The sequence below is a fragment of the Zalophus californianus genome, chromosome 6 (assembly GCF_009762305.2).
Source record: "Zalophus californianus isolate mZalCal1 chromosome 6, mZalCal1.pri.v2, whole genome shotgun sequence".
In the NCBI taxonomy this organism is placed as follows: domain Eukaryota; kingdom Metazoa; phylum Chordata; class Mammalia; order Carnivora; family Otariidae; genus Zalophus; species Zalophus californianus.
This window is the reverse complement of record NC_045600.1, coordinates 135,824,721-135,842,439: the sequence shown is the minus strand read 5'-3', so window position 1 is coordinate 135,842,439 and position 17,719 is coordinate 135,824,721. Positions and strand designations below refer to the sequence as shown.

General features: G+C 48.9%; 1 protein-coding gene across 2 annotated transcripts in view; it reads left to right on the top strand.

Annotated features, from left to right (window-relative positions):
* The window catches only part of SLCO3A1 (solute carrier organic anion transporter family member 3A1), a 320,044-nt gene that overhangs the window by 58,927 nt on the left and 243,398 nt on the right, over positions 1–17,719 (top strand). For both annotated transcript variants that reach the window (XM_027571943.1, XM_027571942.2), the window contains exon 2: positions 10,811–11,276. In XM_027571943.1, the coding sequence (XP_027427744.1) occupies positions 10,811–11,276 (466 nt within the window). The remainder of the gene's footprint in view (positions 1–10,810; positions 11,277–17,719) is intronic.

Genomic DNA, 17,719 nt, shown 5'->3' with positions numbered 1-17,719 from the left:
AGAGGAAAGTGGAGGAAAGTTGTTCCTGTCAGCTGTGTCAGAAATCAGAGAAAGCCCAGAGAAGGGCAGGGAAAATAGTCGCATTCGGAAGTAGGAGCCCAGCGGGGACCTGGATCCAGAGAAGCTTCCCGTGGCCATAGCGCAGCAGTGACGCCCGATTGCATGGGGTTGACTTGAGCGTCGAAAGCAGGGAAGTCTTCCCAGCAAATGGGGACATTCTTTATTTGCCTCTTGATGGAAGGGAAGAGGAATGGCAGTGACAGGCATGGAAATTGGTGTAGCCACTGTGGAAAACAGGATGGAGGTTCCTCCAAAAATTAAAAGTAGAACTACTAGATGATCCAGTCATTCCACTGGTGGGTATGTACCCCCCACCCCCAAAATGAATGAGGAATCGATAAAGAAGGGATTTTAAGTTGTTTTTATATGGATGAGAATTGGGTGTGTTTGGGTAGAGAAGGAGCCAGTGGAGGCGGGGGAGAGAGAATAGGGCAGAGAGGTGAAGAAAGATGTTGAGGAGACAAGAAAGGTGGTGGATGAGCGGAGGGACCCATGCCGAGTGGGAGGCAGGGATGCTCGTTCCCTGGGTGGAGCGAAGCTGGGCATCTTACAGCACGTTCCCTCCCTCCTCCTTCCTGTGAGTAGGGTCCCACCTTTGGCTTGGGCAGAACAAGGCGGTGCTGTCACATCTTGCACTAATGATAACCTCTCCATGACTGTTCAATTACAGCTTTGGTACCTTTGGTACCTAGTTCGGTAGATATCGGTACAGCATTTTTAGCACCTTGAACAAGGTAATATGCATCCAACACGCAGTGCTGTTTTACTCTTGGTAGAGCGAGACCAAGTAGTGATAGGTCTACTTTTATTTTAACATGGGGGAGGGGGCGCAAAACTGGACGGGGCATCAGGAGACACCCCTGTCACATACAGGTGTATGATCCTGGGCAAATTACTTCATTCCTCTGGGCTTCTGGTTCCTCCCAGTAGGCTGGAAATGGGCTGGATCATCCTCAACATCCATGTTAGCAGTAATAGCCATTGTTCCTGTGGTCAGTCACTGCGTGTCTTAGGCAAAGCTGAGGGTGTTTTGTGCCTGAGAGGTACGGGAAGGATGGACAGCAGAATCAGCAGGAGCTCTGTGAGCAGGTTGAGGAAGATGAACTCTTATACTGTGTGTGAATGTTGCCTTCAACGCTCTGACTCTGAAGTTCCTACTTTCTTATTCTTCTGGAAGCTTTCTAGCACTGCACATGAACAGGCTCTGTTTTGTTCTAGTCTGTGTTTATCTTACACCTGGACGTGTGGGCTTTGGTGAACGTATTATTTTCTTACCAGCTTATTAGTGGGGTTCATTTCTTTGAGAGGATATAATTAAGTGGAAGCCGATTATCTTGGTATTTAGGACTTAGGTTTTAGGACTTAAATACCTGTCTGGTGGGTTGCTCTTGAGGAATTTATATGTAATGATTTTGTACCCTGTTCTGATAGAAGCAGTTTGTATGTAGCATACTCCTGTGGAACTACAAGTGGAATTTGAAAACCAAGAAGGAAATGAAATGCTTGTGTGCAGCTCTGGCATCCCACTCCATTTTTCTAGCATGGCGGCAGGTTTGAGTCTGAGATTCCTGGTAAGCAAGGCAAAAAGGGAAATGCAGCTATAATCAGACTGTTGAATAGCCTTTGGTTGGAGGTAGTGAGGCTGGGAGAAGCCAAAAAATTAGTTCCTCAGAGCAGCAGACCTTTTCCTAGTACTTAATTAAACATATTTCTCATATCAGCCTTAACCCAATGTTTCTGAAAGTATATATATATTTTTTGAGTATATAAAAAAATGGATAGAAGAGTTTCAAGAAATGCTACATACTATATATTTTGATGGTTGATTAACAAGGAATGTTACCATTTGGAAATCTTTCTAAGTCTAGTAGTAAGGAAACCTGTTTATCTTTGTTCAACGCAGGGTTTTCAAAATTATGTATGACTTCAAAGCTCTTTTCCACCCTGCATAGCTTTTAACAATAACGAAACTTTTGACAAGAATTTAAATGTTCTTTTACAGAGAGAGAGAGAGAGAGCACGAGGGAGGGCAGAGGGAAGGGGGAAAGAGAGAATCTCAAACAGGCTCCACTTGGGCGTGGAGCCTGATGCGGGGCTCGATCTCATGACCTCGAGATCATGACCTGAGCTGAAACCGAGAGTCTGACGCTCAACCGGCTGAGCCACCCAGGTGCCCCTTTTTTTGCTTTTTATAGCAAGTTTGGTTACCAATTGCTTGGGGGCTGCCTCTGATTACTTAATAGAACCCATCTACTTACTTAATAGAACCATGTGGATGGGGAGAACCTTACTGAGGCAGGGTAAGGGGTGCTCTATCCCTCTGGTGTGGGGCCAGTGACTGGGCTTCAGTCCTGGTTCCTCCCTCTGCTCACTAGCCATGTGGCTATCAGCAGGATAGTCATCTTCTCTAGCGTCCAACTACTTTTCTGTAAAACTGTGCTATAAGCATTACCTACCTCATGGAATCCTAGTGTAGAATAAATATGTCAATATATGTAAAGCCCTCAGTACTGTATCTCACGTAAGTAACTAATAACTGTTTAAGATGGCTGTAATTAATACCACCCCTGTTCAGGAGCCCGCCATGATGCCACATTCCTCCCGTTGTACTGGGTACTAACTACACTGTTTCTTTGGGTATTGACTGTGCTTTGAAACTCGTTCACCCTTTGTGATCATTGCTTGTTTTCCTAGTTGCCATCTCCTTGATTCTGCGAGCTGGTTGAGGGCATCTCCAGCCACTGGTTTAGGCCTTTGTAAGGCACAGGTATTCAGGGTGGGGTTTTTCAACTCAGCTGATGGTAAGCCTGGGCCCTAGGCATATAGAGAAATCTAATTCAGTGAAAACAGTTCTGCCTGGGAGAGTGTTTGGATGCGTTAAGTTGTTAGTGTGTTAGAAATCTCTTCCTGCTGGGCGCCTGGGTGGCTCAGTTGGTTAAGCAACTGCCTTCGGCTCAGGTCATGATCCTGGAGTCCCGGGATCGAGTCCCACATCGGGCTCCCCACTCAGCGGGGAGTCGGCTTCTCCCTCTGACCCTCCTCCCTCTCATGCTCTCTGTCTCTCATTCTCTCTCTCTCAAATAAATAAATAAAATCTTAAAAAAAAAAATCTCTTCCTGTAGACTGTGTGTGGTCCTCTAAACATTTTTGTTGAATGCTGAGGAAATCATTTAACTCCTCTTGTTCTTGAAGTTTCTCTAATAGAAGAGACAGGGCAGCACATAAGTTGTGAATTGAAAGAATGACTGAAGTTATAAAAGGTGCTAAACACAAATTAGTAATAATAGCCTGATGCAGACATTTCTGGTAATGACTGTAAAACTCAGTAACAGAGTGGAAGAGCATTCTATTAGTTGTACCCAGCAGAGATGGAGAATCTTTTTTTTTTCATGATGGACCACTGAGCTAGAGAGAAAAATCAATGATGAAATATATATAATGTATAAGTAGGAGGCCATTAAGTCTGGAGATTCTGTTTTAGAAGAGAATCCTAAGGTGTTACACATTCTCATAGAATTAATTGAACATAAAATTTCGCTACATAAGGAGCAATAAAAAGTGTTCTTGTACTTTAGGGCCATTTAGGGAACAGAGGTAGCAGAAGAGATGAGAGAAACTAAGAAATGGGATGTAGAGGGAAAAGTAGTCTGAGAAAGAGGTGAATAATAAAGATAAAGGGAACGGCAGAGACAGAGGCTTAGAGCAGACCAGTGAGGCTTAAGGAGAGCCAGATGGTGACTCTCACTCAGGGTGATCAGAGGAAAGGTTGTTGCTCCAGGTACAGGGAGAGTCGATGGGCTCCTAGGACACTGCTGCACAGAAGGGAAAAGCTACGTTGCATATTTGCAACCCCAGGCATAACTGCTGTTACAGTTATGAACATCGTACAGAGCATTTCCCCTGCATTTGAACCTGTGGTAAGCTGAGAGGGCAGGATTTTCATCTCCATGTTACAGACGGGGAAAGCGAGTTGCAGGTGTGTTAAATGCCTTGCCTAAGGTCCCACAGGTAATGTTTGGCTCCCTAAACCTCTCGTGTTTTCCACCTGCCCCCTCACACATACTGATAGGACTTTGGTGGGGGCTGAAGGCCAGAGTTATGTCTCAATCAGGGATTCTCTATGTCATTCTTACTCTGCTTTTTGAGAACAATGGTTACAAGAGGACGGCCATTTATTATGTGGTCATAATACAGGCTAAGTCATCCGCCAGAAATGAAGCAACACTGACTAAATGTCTCTTTTTCCCGGCTGACCTGTGAGGCAGATGACGGATCTGGTTGCCACCTGGGCAATCATGGGAGATGTTGTCTTCTGTTACCTGGCTCTGCAAACGTCATATCCTGGAATTCACAAGTGAATGCCTTGTGTTCGGCATTTCCCTTGCACCCTAAATTACGTGCTCCAAAGGGCCACTGCTCAGATGAAAAACAAAACCACACAAGGTGCTGCATTTACCCGATGAGATCCCTGCTGCTAACAGGACAGTGCTGTCTGGGCTTACGTGGTTAAGCCCCTCCCGCACCACCCCCTTCCTTACTGCAAGAAGACATGCCCTTGGCACATCAGACAGGAAATTGAAGTTGCCTTGCAAATTACTTTCATGCAGTTAATAAACTTGCATTCAAGACGCCTAGATTGACTTTCTTGGGCCGGCAAGAGGAGTGCTTCACAGGCTGGTTATAAATGGCCAGTGTTTTTATTGCCAGGCATAGGAATAACATGATCTCCCAAACTGGATTGACTTGGGAACTATAGAGCAGGAGTTGGGGGAATCTATGGCCTGTAGCCAAATCCAGCCCACTGCTTGTTTTTGTTAATAAAGTTTTATTAGAACACAGCCATGCCCACTATTTACATATTGCCTATGGATGTGGCTTTTGTGCCAAGATGGCAGAGTGAGCAGTTGCTACAGAGACCGTGTGGCCCGGAAGCTGAAAATATGTACTATGTGGCCCTTTGCAGAAAAAGTGTGCTGCCCCCTGTTCCGCAAGGGGACTCCACATCACGTTCCATCCGACTGTAGTTTAGGGTGAGCTTCACATCTCCCGGACTGTTTCTGCGTCTGCTCCTTGACATGGGCCCTGCTGCTGGGCACCAAAGGTTTAGGGTGAAGCTTCCTCCAAGTTCCCTGACCTGCTGCCCTCTGTCACATCCCATGCCCCTCCGACAGACGTGCTTTGAGATGCAGGTTGTCCACACTCTAGGGCTCCTCCCAGCCTTCCCAAGCTCTCAGCCCTCACATGGCTCTGGATGGAGCCAGGGGAGACTCCCCTGAGGTCCTTTGCTGTCCCTTCCTTGGTTCACGCTCTGCACTGTTTGCCTTCTCCGGCACCTCTCCCAGGGGCACCCTCTGATGCTCTACCAGCACTACCCTGCTGAAGACTCACTTCCCATGTGTACTGCTGAGATAGCAGCCTTGGCAGTTTCTTCTCCACGCTATGCCCTGCTGCCTGGATAGTGTTGCTCCTGCTCAAGAACCTCTCTTGGCTCCCCATTGACCTCCAGATCAAGGGCAGACCCTCAGCCTGGCCTTCACGGTTGTTTTATTTCTGATTACTCCTCACCGTGTTCTGAGGCCGAAAGGTGTCTCCCCCCCACCTTACCCTAGGGGTGGTCTGAACTGTACCCCCCACCCCCATTGATCTTTGCTCATGGAATGTTGTGACCCCCTCCATCACCCCCTGTTTATCCTTATTGCATCCCAGAATCCTGGATATGTTTTCCTTCACGTGCAACCAAACATGTGCTCTCACTCCCTGGTACCCTCCTCCACTCTTTTCCCCTGTATAGTAGGCTGTGTTGTTATTCGATTGCTTCTTTCTGCCCTCCCCAGGTTATAAACTTCCATGGGGTAGGGATGGTCTCTCAATTATAGTCACATTTCTTGCACCTGCCACAGAGCGGGCACTCTGGAACGGACCTGGAAGTCACACAGAGCATGCGCACCAGTGATGAGGCCAACACTTCTAGATGTACCTGCTGTGTGCCCACTGCTCTGATACGTGATCTCGTAATGCTCACTCAAGCAGGTATTGTTATGATGTGCAGACAGGCTCCAAAAGATGGGCCACGTGCTGTCCAAGGCAGATTGGGACTCGAGGCTTCCCTGCTCCCAAGCGGCACCCAGATGAACATGTTGCACTGTGGTAAACATCCATACCCCTCTGCCGCGTCCATGCAGTGCATCTGTGCACACACATACTTCTACCTGTGACTTAGAATCACCTGGGAGTTTTGAATATACCCACGCTGGGGCCCAGCTCTCACAAATTATATCAGAGTCTGGAGGGGGGGCAGGAGGCACTGGTGTTTTCAAAAGCTCCCCAGGTGATTCCAGTTTGGGCCCCACACTCCCAGCCAGAGTAAGAAAATGGACAGCCTCTGGGAAGGCTCCTGGGGGCTAGCTTGACTGTTGGTTTCTGCTCCTATGAACTACTCTTCTTAGTCAGTGAGCTCTGGACCATCTCCGTGCTTTTGAAGGCGAGGAAGGGCTCATCTCTATGTGGGCACAGTCTCTGGGTGCCTCCTGTCTTAGGGTATTTATGACCGCATGGGCTGATGTTCTCCCTTTTGTGCTGGGTCCTTCTTGCTGCAGCTGGCCTGAGTGCCTCAGGCACCCTAAGAGGTGAGCCTCCCACAAAGGCAACCCCAGTTGGCCCATGTGAGTGTGTCTCTAGGAGCTGAAAATGAGGGACTGCTTTCCACTCATGTCTATTTAAAAACCAGACTCTTCAGTCTTGAGCAGGGGTAGGTTTGTTGAGGACAGGAAGGCCAGTAGACCAGTGGTTCTTAAAATGTGGTCCCCTGAGCACCATCAACATCACCTGGGAGCGGGTTCGAACGTAAATTCCCAGTCTCTTCCCCCACCTCCCGCGGACTTGAGGTGTCATAAGCTCTGAGGTTGGAATCCGGCGGTGATGCACTCCGTGTAATTTTGCTGCCCCTGAGGTTAAGGAGCACAGCTCGAGATTGTGGTGAGTACATCAGTAGACCCCTGGAATAGCAGTGGTTTTCTGCCCTAGTTGGGCGTCCAAGACGCCTGGAGTCTTACAGAATCTCGGGCCCCTGGGTCACCTCTCAGTGTCTGGGGGGTTGTATTTTTAACAAGTGCTCCGAGAGATTCTGAAATGCAAGTTTTTTTTTTTTTTTTTTGAATCGTGGTAGTAGAGACCTGATAAATACTGCATTCTTTTAATAATAACTTCATATCCACTTGGCACAGGGTGAGAACACTTTTCCTCCTGGAGTTACGGCTCCTTCGTCTCTTAATTACTAAGACGTTTTCCATCAGTCCTATTACCCATTAAATAAAGACAGTCATTCCGTTTAGCACGCGTCTTATTGCTGGATTGTTTCCTGCCACGTAAAAGCCACAAGTGGGTTTTATGGCCTCATGCATACTTAGTTCATCTTCTCAAAATTGTGTTTTGAGTGAAGACATTAGCCTCTGATCGAATTGATCCACAAAGCGTCTTTTCAGAATGCTTGCAGGGCCTAATGCTTGACTCAGAGGCATCCTTGGGGCTTGTTAGAAGCTACAGGTCAAGGAGGTGAAGACCCTACAACTTCCTGTCAGCCCTTGTGGATTGCTCTGCAAAGAGCAGGATTGAGGCAGGACGAGGGGTTGCAGGTGCAGACGTCAGCTCGCTCTAGAAGAGCTGATTATATTTTGTTTTGCCCACAGCTGTCTCTATCCCCACCGTCCTTATCTGTGGTCATAAACGTCCACACCTGTGTGATATTTTGATGGGTCACACCTGCCGGAACAGCACTGTTGTCATGTTTCAGATATGCTGCCTAATATGTGTATCATTAAGCCTCGTGGCAGGAATGGAAAACGGCTTCTGTTCCAGCCCTTCCCACCTGCTACCATCCTGCTGCTGTTGTCCTTGACCTCCTCTGGAGGTCACCAGGCTGCAGACCCAGCAGGCTGTGTGAGAGGACTCTAGTGCCTGGATATATGCCTGCTCCCTTCCTGCACCCAGCCTCTTCTGGGCATCTCTCAAGGCTCAGCACAAAGGCTGGGGTGAAGCCTTCTGGAGCCCCCCAACCTCCCGGGTGGATAGGCTGTCGTCTTCACTCCCACACAGCTTTACCTATTACAAGCCTCTGCTAGAGCGCTCGTCCCATCATGCTTTTTTGGATGTTACAAAGGAGTGAATAAATGAAGCCTTTGTTTTTCCTACCCAGACCTTCCAGAAGGAACTTCCTTGGGAGTCTTTGAAAGTCCTTTTAATGAGACCAGACCGGCTAATAAATTTCTTTTCTTGACAGTTGCAAATACTTGGTGTTTGAGAAATAAGCTAGCCACATAACAAGGGCTTAGCCACATAACGAGGGCTGACTGAGTTGCGAGCTGGCCTTGACTTGGTTAGAAAGTGCAATGGGAACGGGAGTCAGAATTGGAATGTGGGCAACAGAGCAGGGACACAGATGTCCTGTCGCCAATACCAGTGTTAGAACACTGCTCTGCCGAACTCGCCCCCCTGGGGCCAGCGCTGAAGGCAAGACCACCGTAGTGGGTGCCTCTGCATTAGTGCTGTGCTGCTGACCCCAGCCTGAATCGCCTGGGGACTGTAACAAAATCCCAGGGCCCGGGCTGCCCCCCAGACCAGCTGAGTCAGAAACTCGGGGAGGGACCGGGCATCTGAACTCTTAAGCGTTTCCCAAGTGCTTCCAATCTGAAGGTAGCTTTGAGAACCACTGGATTGAAGAAGGCTGTTTCAATGTGTGGGGTTGAAGATGAGGTTGGGAGGAGTCACCTGGCTTCTCTGTTCTTTTTCATAACGTACATAGAGACCTGCTAATCCTTACAGGTATAGCTGTGTGTGCACATGGTCAGAGGCTGTGGATCGTGGATTTTGACAACAGGGCACGGATTTACACGTTTGGTGGAAGGCTAGATCCACATAACTCTCCTTCCTCCCATTCATTAGCAGCACATGGCCCAGAGTCTCCGGAGATAGAACTCAGCCTCTACAAGCCTCTCAAACTCTCCTGTCCATTTCTCTTGCCACTGTACTGACTTTGCCTTTCCTCTGTCTTTTCTCAATAATAGTTTGCTGGCATTCCTCTCTCCACTCTTCTGTCGGTCCATTGCCACACAATGGCCACACCCAGCATCTTTTGCTTTGATGTTGCCCGATGCCCACAGATAAATGACAATGGTTATAGATAGCCCTTTCCAGCATTTACTCCTGTATGTTGTTGACTCCTGGCTCCTGGCACTCCTCTCCCCATTTTATAGATGGGAAAGTGAAAGCGTAGGCGAATGGTGCAAGGTCACAGAGTCAGAATGGCCCCGGAGTCCTGGCTCTGCACCCCTCTGCTTTGCTTCCTCTCCCTACACTCTCCTGCCAGGAAGGGAAAGGCAGCTCTGTGCTAGCGGACCTTTCATTATTTCCAATCTTGTATATCCTGCCTGGTTGATGTTCCTGTCCCTGCTTCACAGAAACCAGGGCTTGGACAGGTGAAGCAACTTGATCGACATTATAGAGCTAATTAAGGGAGTAATAGCTGGGATTCAAACCAGGTGTTCCTTTCTCCGTGCTCTGCATTTTTTCCACCACACTGCTCGGGATTGCCTAATTTCTTTAGGGTGGCATCTGTAGCTCTTTAGAATCTGTCACCAATCCATCTTTCCAACCATTTTCCATTCCTTTATTAAGTCATGCCACCAACTTTTGCTCACACTGTTGCCTTAGCCTGGAGTATTCTTCCCTGCCCAGCTAGGACTATCAGACCTCCCGTGATGATGGGGACTCTTACCTTGCTGGTAATACCCTGTGTGGAACCTGCAAACAGCAGGAGGGAGGGCTATTTGCATTTTCTCTCTAGCTCAAAAGCCCTAATATAAGGCATCTCCCCTTGACTCCCCCCCCCCCCCCGTGATGGTTGCAGCATGAGTATAATATCCAGTCACTTTGTGATATAGTTGTGCATATCTGTCTGCTAGGTGGCATCTTAAGGCCAGGTGTCATCTCTCCCTTTTTTTCTCTGTGTGGGTGTGTGTCTAGGGCATTGCCAAGCCACTGTAGAGGTTTAATATTTGTTAAAACAGATGAAGGTGGACTAGAATACAGAGGTGGGGAAAGTCTTAAAAATATTCCATCCAAGGGACTTTGGCAGGGCTGCAGGGCATAGAACAGTCGGGGATGTATTTATTTGAAGGCCTAGGGAAATGTATGTTGGAAATTTCCAGAAGGAAACAGAGCTAATGATTATCCCAGTGAACTAATCTAGCATGTCCATTTTTCCAAGTAGGGTTTTGTTTTCTTTTCTTCCGGTATGCTTTGCTAACCTAGTAAAAAGCCCCTGGCCCCCTGTGCCCTCCCAGCATGGACTTCCTAAATAGGGTGTCGTTGGGAGTGTGTGAAAATGGACTTCAGGGCTTGCACAGGACACCTGAGCCCTACGGGATGGTGGCCGCCTGTGGGGAAGGAGAAGTTGTGTTTCCCAAATACAGGCAGAACCTTTCAGGATGGAAACAGGTGCCAAGAAAAAACTTCCTTGCTTTTGGGAAAGTTAATTCTTTAGCCATCGAATTAGGGTTGTCCTCCTAAGTAAATATTTTTTGGACTCTTCAGGTTTAAGTCCCTTGTCACAGTTGCCGTTTGCATTCCTGGTCCTGTCAACCTCGCTGAAGGGGCAAGGGCCGGGCCGCGCGGGTGTACCGCGAGGCCGGAGGGGGCTGCGTCCCAGGTGGTGTGCGTTAGCACTGGCCTTGAGATTTCCTTTTGCACCCCGCAGGTGAGCGTCCTGACCACCCTGGAGCGGAGGTTCAACCTGCAGAGCGCCGACGTGGGCGTGATCGCCAGCAGCTTCGAGATCGGGAACCTGGCCCTCATCCTCTTCGTGAGCTACTTCGGGGCGCGCGGGCATAGGCCGCGCCTCATCGGCTGCGGCGGCATCGTCATGGCCCTGGGCGCGCTGCTGTCGGCGCTGCCCGAGTTCCTGACCCACCAGTACAAGTACGAGGCGGGCGAGATCCGCTGGGGCGCCGAGGGCCGCGACGTCTGCGCCGCCAACGGCTCTGGCGGCGACCAGGGCCCCGACCCGGACCTCATCTGCCGCAGCCGGACCGCCACCAACATGATGTACTTGCTGCTCATTGGGGCCCAGGTGCTCCTGGGCATCGGTGCTACCCCCGTGCAGCCCCTGGGCGTCTCCTACATCGACGACCACGTGCGGAGGAAGGACTCCTCGCTGTACATAGGTAGGAGCTGCGATTGTGCCCGCGCGCTTCCCTGGGCTCCATGCTCTGTTAGTAACCGGGGCGCCTTGACAGAGGAAGGCAAGGTGGGCCCGTGAACTTTTTATGGTTCTCAGACTTGGCTGCACATCTGCCGGGTGTGTGTGTGGGGGAGCTTTGAAAAATGGGGATGCCTGAGTTGTACCCCCAAGAAAATCCAGTGTAGTTGGTCTGGGGTGCCACCGGCGTGGATTGCTTTTTTGAAAAAGTCTCCCCCGGTGATTTCAATGTGCAGTGGAATTTGAGGTGGGCTTTGCTAGGGCATTAGGAAGCTATGAATGGAAAGACATGGTCAGGATGGGTTTAACGTGTATTTACCTGCTTTTCGTGTGTGTGTGGACTTTGAGCTCTCTGGCCTTAGCCACCAAGGTATACTTGGGGTCTACACCTTGGAAACCCCAGTTTTTAATAATTGAAATGATCATCTGGTCATTATTCTATTGAAGTTCAAAGGGGGAGAAATGATTGTCTTCTCAGCATTTGGTATCATTCAAAGTTGGTGACTTCTGGTAATTCTGCAATGAGGGTATACACAGGAGCTGGGTATTTAGGAAGGAATAAGGTCCGTGTGAGTTCAAAAATTATTTTGTGTCCTAGCTTCTGATATTTTCAACTGGCAAGATGGAAGCCATTCACGGGTCTAAGGTTAAGCAACCTCGAAGTGTGAGCTTTTCTTACAACAAACGGGGGTCCTCTGTCACTGCCTTGGGGCACTGTCGTATGGCCATTTGTAGGGTGAGGGCCTGCCAAGCATCTCCGTCCCTTGTTCACTAAGTGGCCTCCCACAAACAGTTGGATTGTAAAGACCTGTCCCCACTCACTGAGTGCTGAGCTTTGACAGAATTACCTCTTCCTGTGGAAACGTTTTGCTTCCTGGAGCACCATTAATTACCATACAGAGGTTTAGGATAAAAGAGAATTTGAACAGAATGTGACCTAAAGCTTTGTACCTGTTGAGTTTCCACCATGCACTGCCCGAGGTTTCTGAGCTAGGAGGGTTTGGAATAGTTATACACTTTCATGCCGAGTTTCCTCGGTGGCTTTCTGTCCCAGCTATGGAGTACATGCTTTTGTTGGACAAATATGTTGCAAATGTATGTTTCCTGTTCTTTGAGAACAGACTTAGGGTGAGAAAGGTGGAGTGTGTGTCCTCTCTCTAAAGGGGTAGATCACCTGGAGCCTGGTCGTGACTTAGCTTCCACTACGATGTGGAACCCAACATAGAAGATATCCCAGGCTGAGGCCAGGCCCTCTCCCCATGTGGTCCGGGTGGGTACTAAAGGTACTAAGGACATCATTTACATTTTGCTCTTTCTAAAGCTTGAGCAACAGCCACTCCATGTAAGTCTGACGCAGACTAGGACATGGGCCACAGCATTGAGCCAGATAGCTTCCTGAGGTCCATCCAGACCGTTGGTCTTGGACTTGACTGATGTCACCCTAGACCCTGGGAGAGCTGTTTTCTGGTAGGAGTCATAGCAAGTACATAAATCAAAGCCCAGAAAAGGAAGTGGGGAATGAGTAGCTGAGTTCTTGTCTCTGATGATAGAAGCTAGCAGAAAAATTCCTCCCCGGAATCCTTCCTCAAGTCCTGTCAGTGCTGAATCACCTTGGCTTGGGACTTCCTGCCTGGGGCAGCAGGCCCAGAACCTGCTTCTGGAAGTCTTCGCTGCTGAGTTAGGTCATGGTCTTTCCCTGCAGTGGGTGGGACCTGGTTTGTGTGTGCAAAGCTTTAGGGTGAGGAGACGCTTTGGTTTTGTGTGTGGCAGGTGGACCGTTAAAGGCAGAGGGCCTTCTCCAGTTCTGAGACCATGGGATTTGCTGTGAGTCTTTGTTAGGAAGAATGTTTCAGGCAAATTTCTACTTGGGTGCCATTTTTTTTCCTTCTGTGATAAACAGAGTTGGAAATATCTGTGTGGCACATGGACCTCTTGGCGCTGGTCCATCTGGCAAATTCCAAAACATGACCGTACACAGCTGTTGAGATGGGCTCTCTGAGTGCCTCTGAACTGGTTTCATGGGTACATGTTTATAGGGAGAAGAAAAGAGTAAGCCTTCTGGGGGAGGTCAGCCCAGTATGTGATCTTACTATCCTGTGCATGCTTGGGATTCTCCAGGAACAATTTAAGAAGACCACAGTATATGCAGAGTATAACTGGTTCACTCATTTATTGTACCGGACATAAAATAATGTGATCACAGGAATATTGTCACCTTTATCTCCTCTAATGGGGAGCTACTTCCCTTTTTTTTTTTTTTAAAGATTTTATTTATTTGAGAGAGAGAGAGAGAGCACGTGAGAGGGGGAGGGTCAGAGGGAGAAGCAGACTCCCTGCTGAGCAGGGAGCCTGATGCAGGACTCGATCCTGGGACTCCAGGATCATGACCTGAGCCGAAGGCAGTCGCTTAACCAACTGAGCCACCCAGGCACCCAAGGGGAGCTACTTCCTGAAGCCACTTAAAGCTTTGGGAAGTATATGGGGGAACCCACTAGAAGGGACTACTGCATTATGGCCTTTTATACCTGCCTACAGAGAAGAGGAAAGTCTGAAGGATCTGGCGCTGGGACTGTTTGTGTAGATGCGTGTCCGTCAGGGTGGAATAGCCCGTGTGTCCCCTGCTTCCAGCACCTGTGAAGCTGGTGAAGAGCAAGAGGCCCACAGCCAGCCATCTGGCCATATGCCTAAAACGTGAGTGTGGGTTGGAGATGGAAAAGATGATCAATTGCTCCGTTGTCAACCACAGACTTGTTCACAGCTGATCCTTTCCTCTGGGTGTCCACAGGCCGTTGGCGATAAGACCTGCCCCTGGGGTGTGCGTGTCCTGGATCCCCAGTCTTGGGGTGTGTGCGCTCCTGCGTGGCCATGTTTTGGACCCTAGAATGAGGGGGGCATGGAAGTCTTCCATCTCAAGTCCAGCCAATATTGTCCACTGAAATGACTGTTGGCTTTGGATGGTTGTGGCCGGACCACGGCCAAGCTCCTGAATTCCTGGATGGGCCGTTCCCCAGGGGCTTCTCTGGCTGGCACCATTCTGCAGCTGCCCCTTTCCAGCACGGGGAGGGAGCCAAGGGAGCTCATTACCAGGGGACAAAAGCAGCTGAATGGGGACATGGCTCTGCTGGCAGGCTTTTCACAACCATATGACATGGAGCCAAGCCTCACCGAGCAGCTAGACAATGACCTGTGGGTGGCACGTGGCACTCTTTCTTCCGAGCGGGACTGATGGGGCAGCGTGGCAGTGGAGACCGTTGGATGTGAGGCATGACCAGGGTCCAAGAGTCGCGCCTTTGGGATTCTCCTCAGTGGGCCTCTGGCCCATGATGTGACCTTCCATGAGCTCCGTGTTCTTAGCTGTCCTGTTTCTCCAAGTTTAAAACCTGGCCCGTCGTATTGTAGGCGAGGGTAAGTAGAATAATGTGATGGACTCACTGTGTCCCTCATTAGGTTGACTGTAACCTTGTTCTCTTTGAGGAGGAAAAAGGTGAAACGAGAGTGGTAGAGATTTTTTTAAATAACTTTATTCCTAGTTAAAAAGTATGACAAAAAGCATGTCACTGTTGACAACTTCGGAAGTATGAAGAAAGAATAAAGAAGCACTACTCTTAGCTTTATGATTATATAATGTCTTTTTTTTCTGCATTGGTATGATTTTCTACCAAAAATGTGTTTCGGGGGTACCTGGGTGGCACAGTTGGTTAAGCGTCTGACTCTTGGTTTTGGCTCAGGTCATAATCTTGCAGTCCTGAGACTGGGACCTGTGTTGGCCTCCACGCTCAGCGGGGAGTCTGCTTGAGATTCTCTCTCCCCCTCTGCCCCCCACACTCACTCATGTGTGCGCACGCTCTCTCCCTCCCCCCCCAGTAAATAATCTTTAAAAATGTGTTTATAACAAACATCTCTCTCAATATTTGATGCATATTGTCTCATGTTACTAAATAGTCTGTGGTGCTACTACTGTAAACATAACATTCTCTTGTGGATCTGTACCGCGATGTTTAATGCCCTCTCTTTTTGGACATGCGTTTTTTAACATGTTCGCTGTTGTAAATGAGGCAGACAGGGACACGATTCTGAGAGGGTCAGGGACTTGCCTGAGAGAAGTTAGCTGAATGGAGCTGGACTCCAGGTCTGAGGGCGGGGGTTTTCCCATGTTCGTCTGGGATCTGTCACAAGGCTAGGGCTGTGGGGAGAGGGCCAGTGGATGGTCCAGGGGGTCAGGTACAAGTCAGGGCATTGCACAAGACAGCATGAAGGCTTCAGGAAATAAAAATCACAGAAGCCAGCAAGGAGGAAAGAGCGCAGGGTGCCTCACAGCTAAAGGGAGAGGTGGGATCGGAATGAGAAGTGGGTGTCACAGCCCGAGATGTGGGAAGAGGAGGGAGAGGGGAGGGTGGTCCAGGCTAACAGTCCAGGGTAGGGTTCTGGAGCCTTCTCCAGGGTGGGTGCAGATTAGAGCTGGCCCTTCTTAGACAGGGGCAGCTGGTGTATTCCTTCTTCTGCTTCCCTGTCTCCAGCAATGCAGGGGCCCTCCCCTCACATGGCTCTTCATTTCCTTCATTTTTTTTTTTTTAAGATTTTATTTATTTGACAGCGAGAGAGGGAACACAAGCAGGGGGAGAGGGAGAGGGAGAAGCGGCTTCCCATGGAGCAGGGAGCCTGATGTGGGGCTCGATCCCAGGACCCCGAGATCATGACCTGAGCCGAAGGCAGATGCTTAATGACTGAGCCACCCAGACACCTCTCTTCATTCCCTTCTTGAACCATTATAGCCATTAGGCACTTGTGCTTCTGTTGTGATAGAAATCTGGCTCCTCACAGCTTCCCACATGCTGCTCCTGGTTCTGCCCCATGGGCTCACCCCGAAAACTTGCATTCTGTCTTCTATGTTGTGACAGCTCCCCAGATAGTGGAGCACCAGTCTCGCATGGGTAGGGAAGGGTTGGTTACCTGCTGCTTAGCTCTTCTGTGCCAGGACCTTTGTTCCTTCCTCGATTTGGTTTCCTGCCACACTTGAGAGCCACCATTTCCCTTTTAAAGGTGGATGCCATGGGCTCTGGAGCTCCTTACCAGGGGACAAAACCAGATGACTGGGGTGGGCAGGACATGGGTACTGTATTAGTTTGTTCAGGCTGTCCTCAGGGTGGCTCAAACCACAGGGGTGTATTTTCTCACAGTTCTGGAAGCTGCAAGTCCAAGATCAAGGAGTCAGGAGAGTTGGTTTCCTCTAGGGCCTCTCTCCTTGGCTGGCACACGGCACCTACCCCTCCTCCTGCCTTCACAGAATTTTTCCTCTATGGATGCATCCCTGGGGTGTCTCTGTGTCTTATAAGGACACCAGTCAGAGTGGCTTAGGGCCAACCCATAGGACCTCATTTAACCTTATTACCTCTTTCAGGCTCTGTCTCCAAAGGCAGTCACATGCTGAGGTCCTGGAGGTTGGAGCTCCAACATAGGAATTTTGGGGGCACGGGGGGGACCTGATTCAGCCCCTAACTGGTACCAAGGGGACCAGTACCAGACTGAGCCAAGACTCTTGCATCTTTTGTCTCAACGTTTCTGTAAGGAACTGCATTGTTGTGATTTATTTATTAATAGGTGCCTGAGAAATTTTTTGAAGATGGAGTTTTTTTTTAACTTGAGATAATGCTAGAATCACAAATTGTGGCAAATTATAGGGAAGTCCCCCATACCCTTCATCCAGTTTCCCCCAATGGTAACATTGCACATAACTGTGGTACAGTATCAAAACGAGGAAATTAATATCGGTACAGTCCATGGAGTTGATTCAGATTTTACCGGCATTCTGTGCACTCATTTGTGTCTGTGTATGTATAGTTCTGTGCAATTTTATTACATGTGCATGAGGTCTTCAAAATGCAGAAAGGGATCCAGATGAAACCAGACCATTTTGAGTCGTGTGTGTTTGGCAAACACACAGGTGATAATAATACACGCATGCACAGGTGTGTGCATACACAGAGGAGGATATTGAGACAGAGAAGTCTTAGGTAGAATGGAAGCTGGCTAGAGGAAATCGATTCTTCAAGAAGGCTTCCCATGGGTGCCCTCTGCATACCCAGGAAGAATGGAGCCCTTGCAGACTGCCCCAGTACACACAGCAATGGCTCGCAAGTCGGGCGGCACACACATCAGACACCAATGTGTCCTGTTTTTCTTTTTTATCACTTATATTGAAACCCAGGGGAGCCCTCTGCGTTCCAGTTGATGCAAAGAGAATTATTCTCCGATTTCATCTGCCAAGTGTTTGTTTAGTACAAAGGTCACTATGATACCAGCCAGCAACCAGAGCGAACCCACCTTTGCATCAGAGCCCTGGGAGCCAAGAGTTATTTCGCTTCTGATGAGTTTTTATTTTAACTTGACATTGGGTAAAATGTGTTTTAA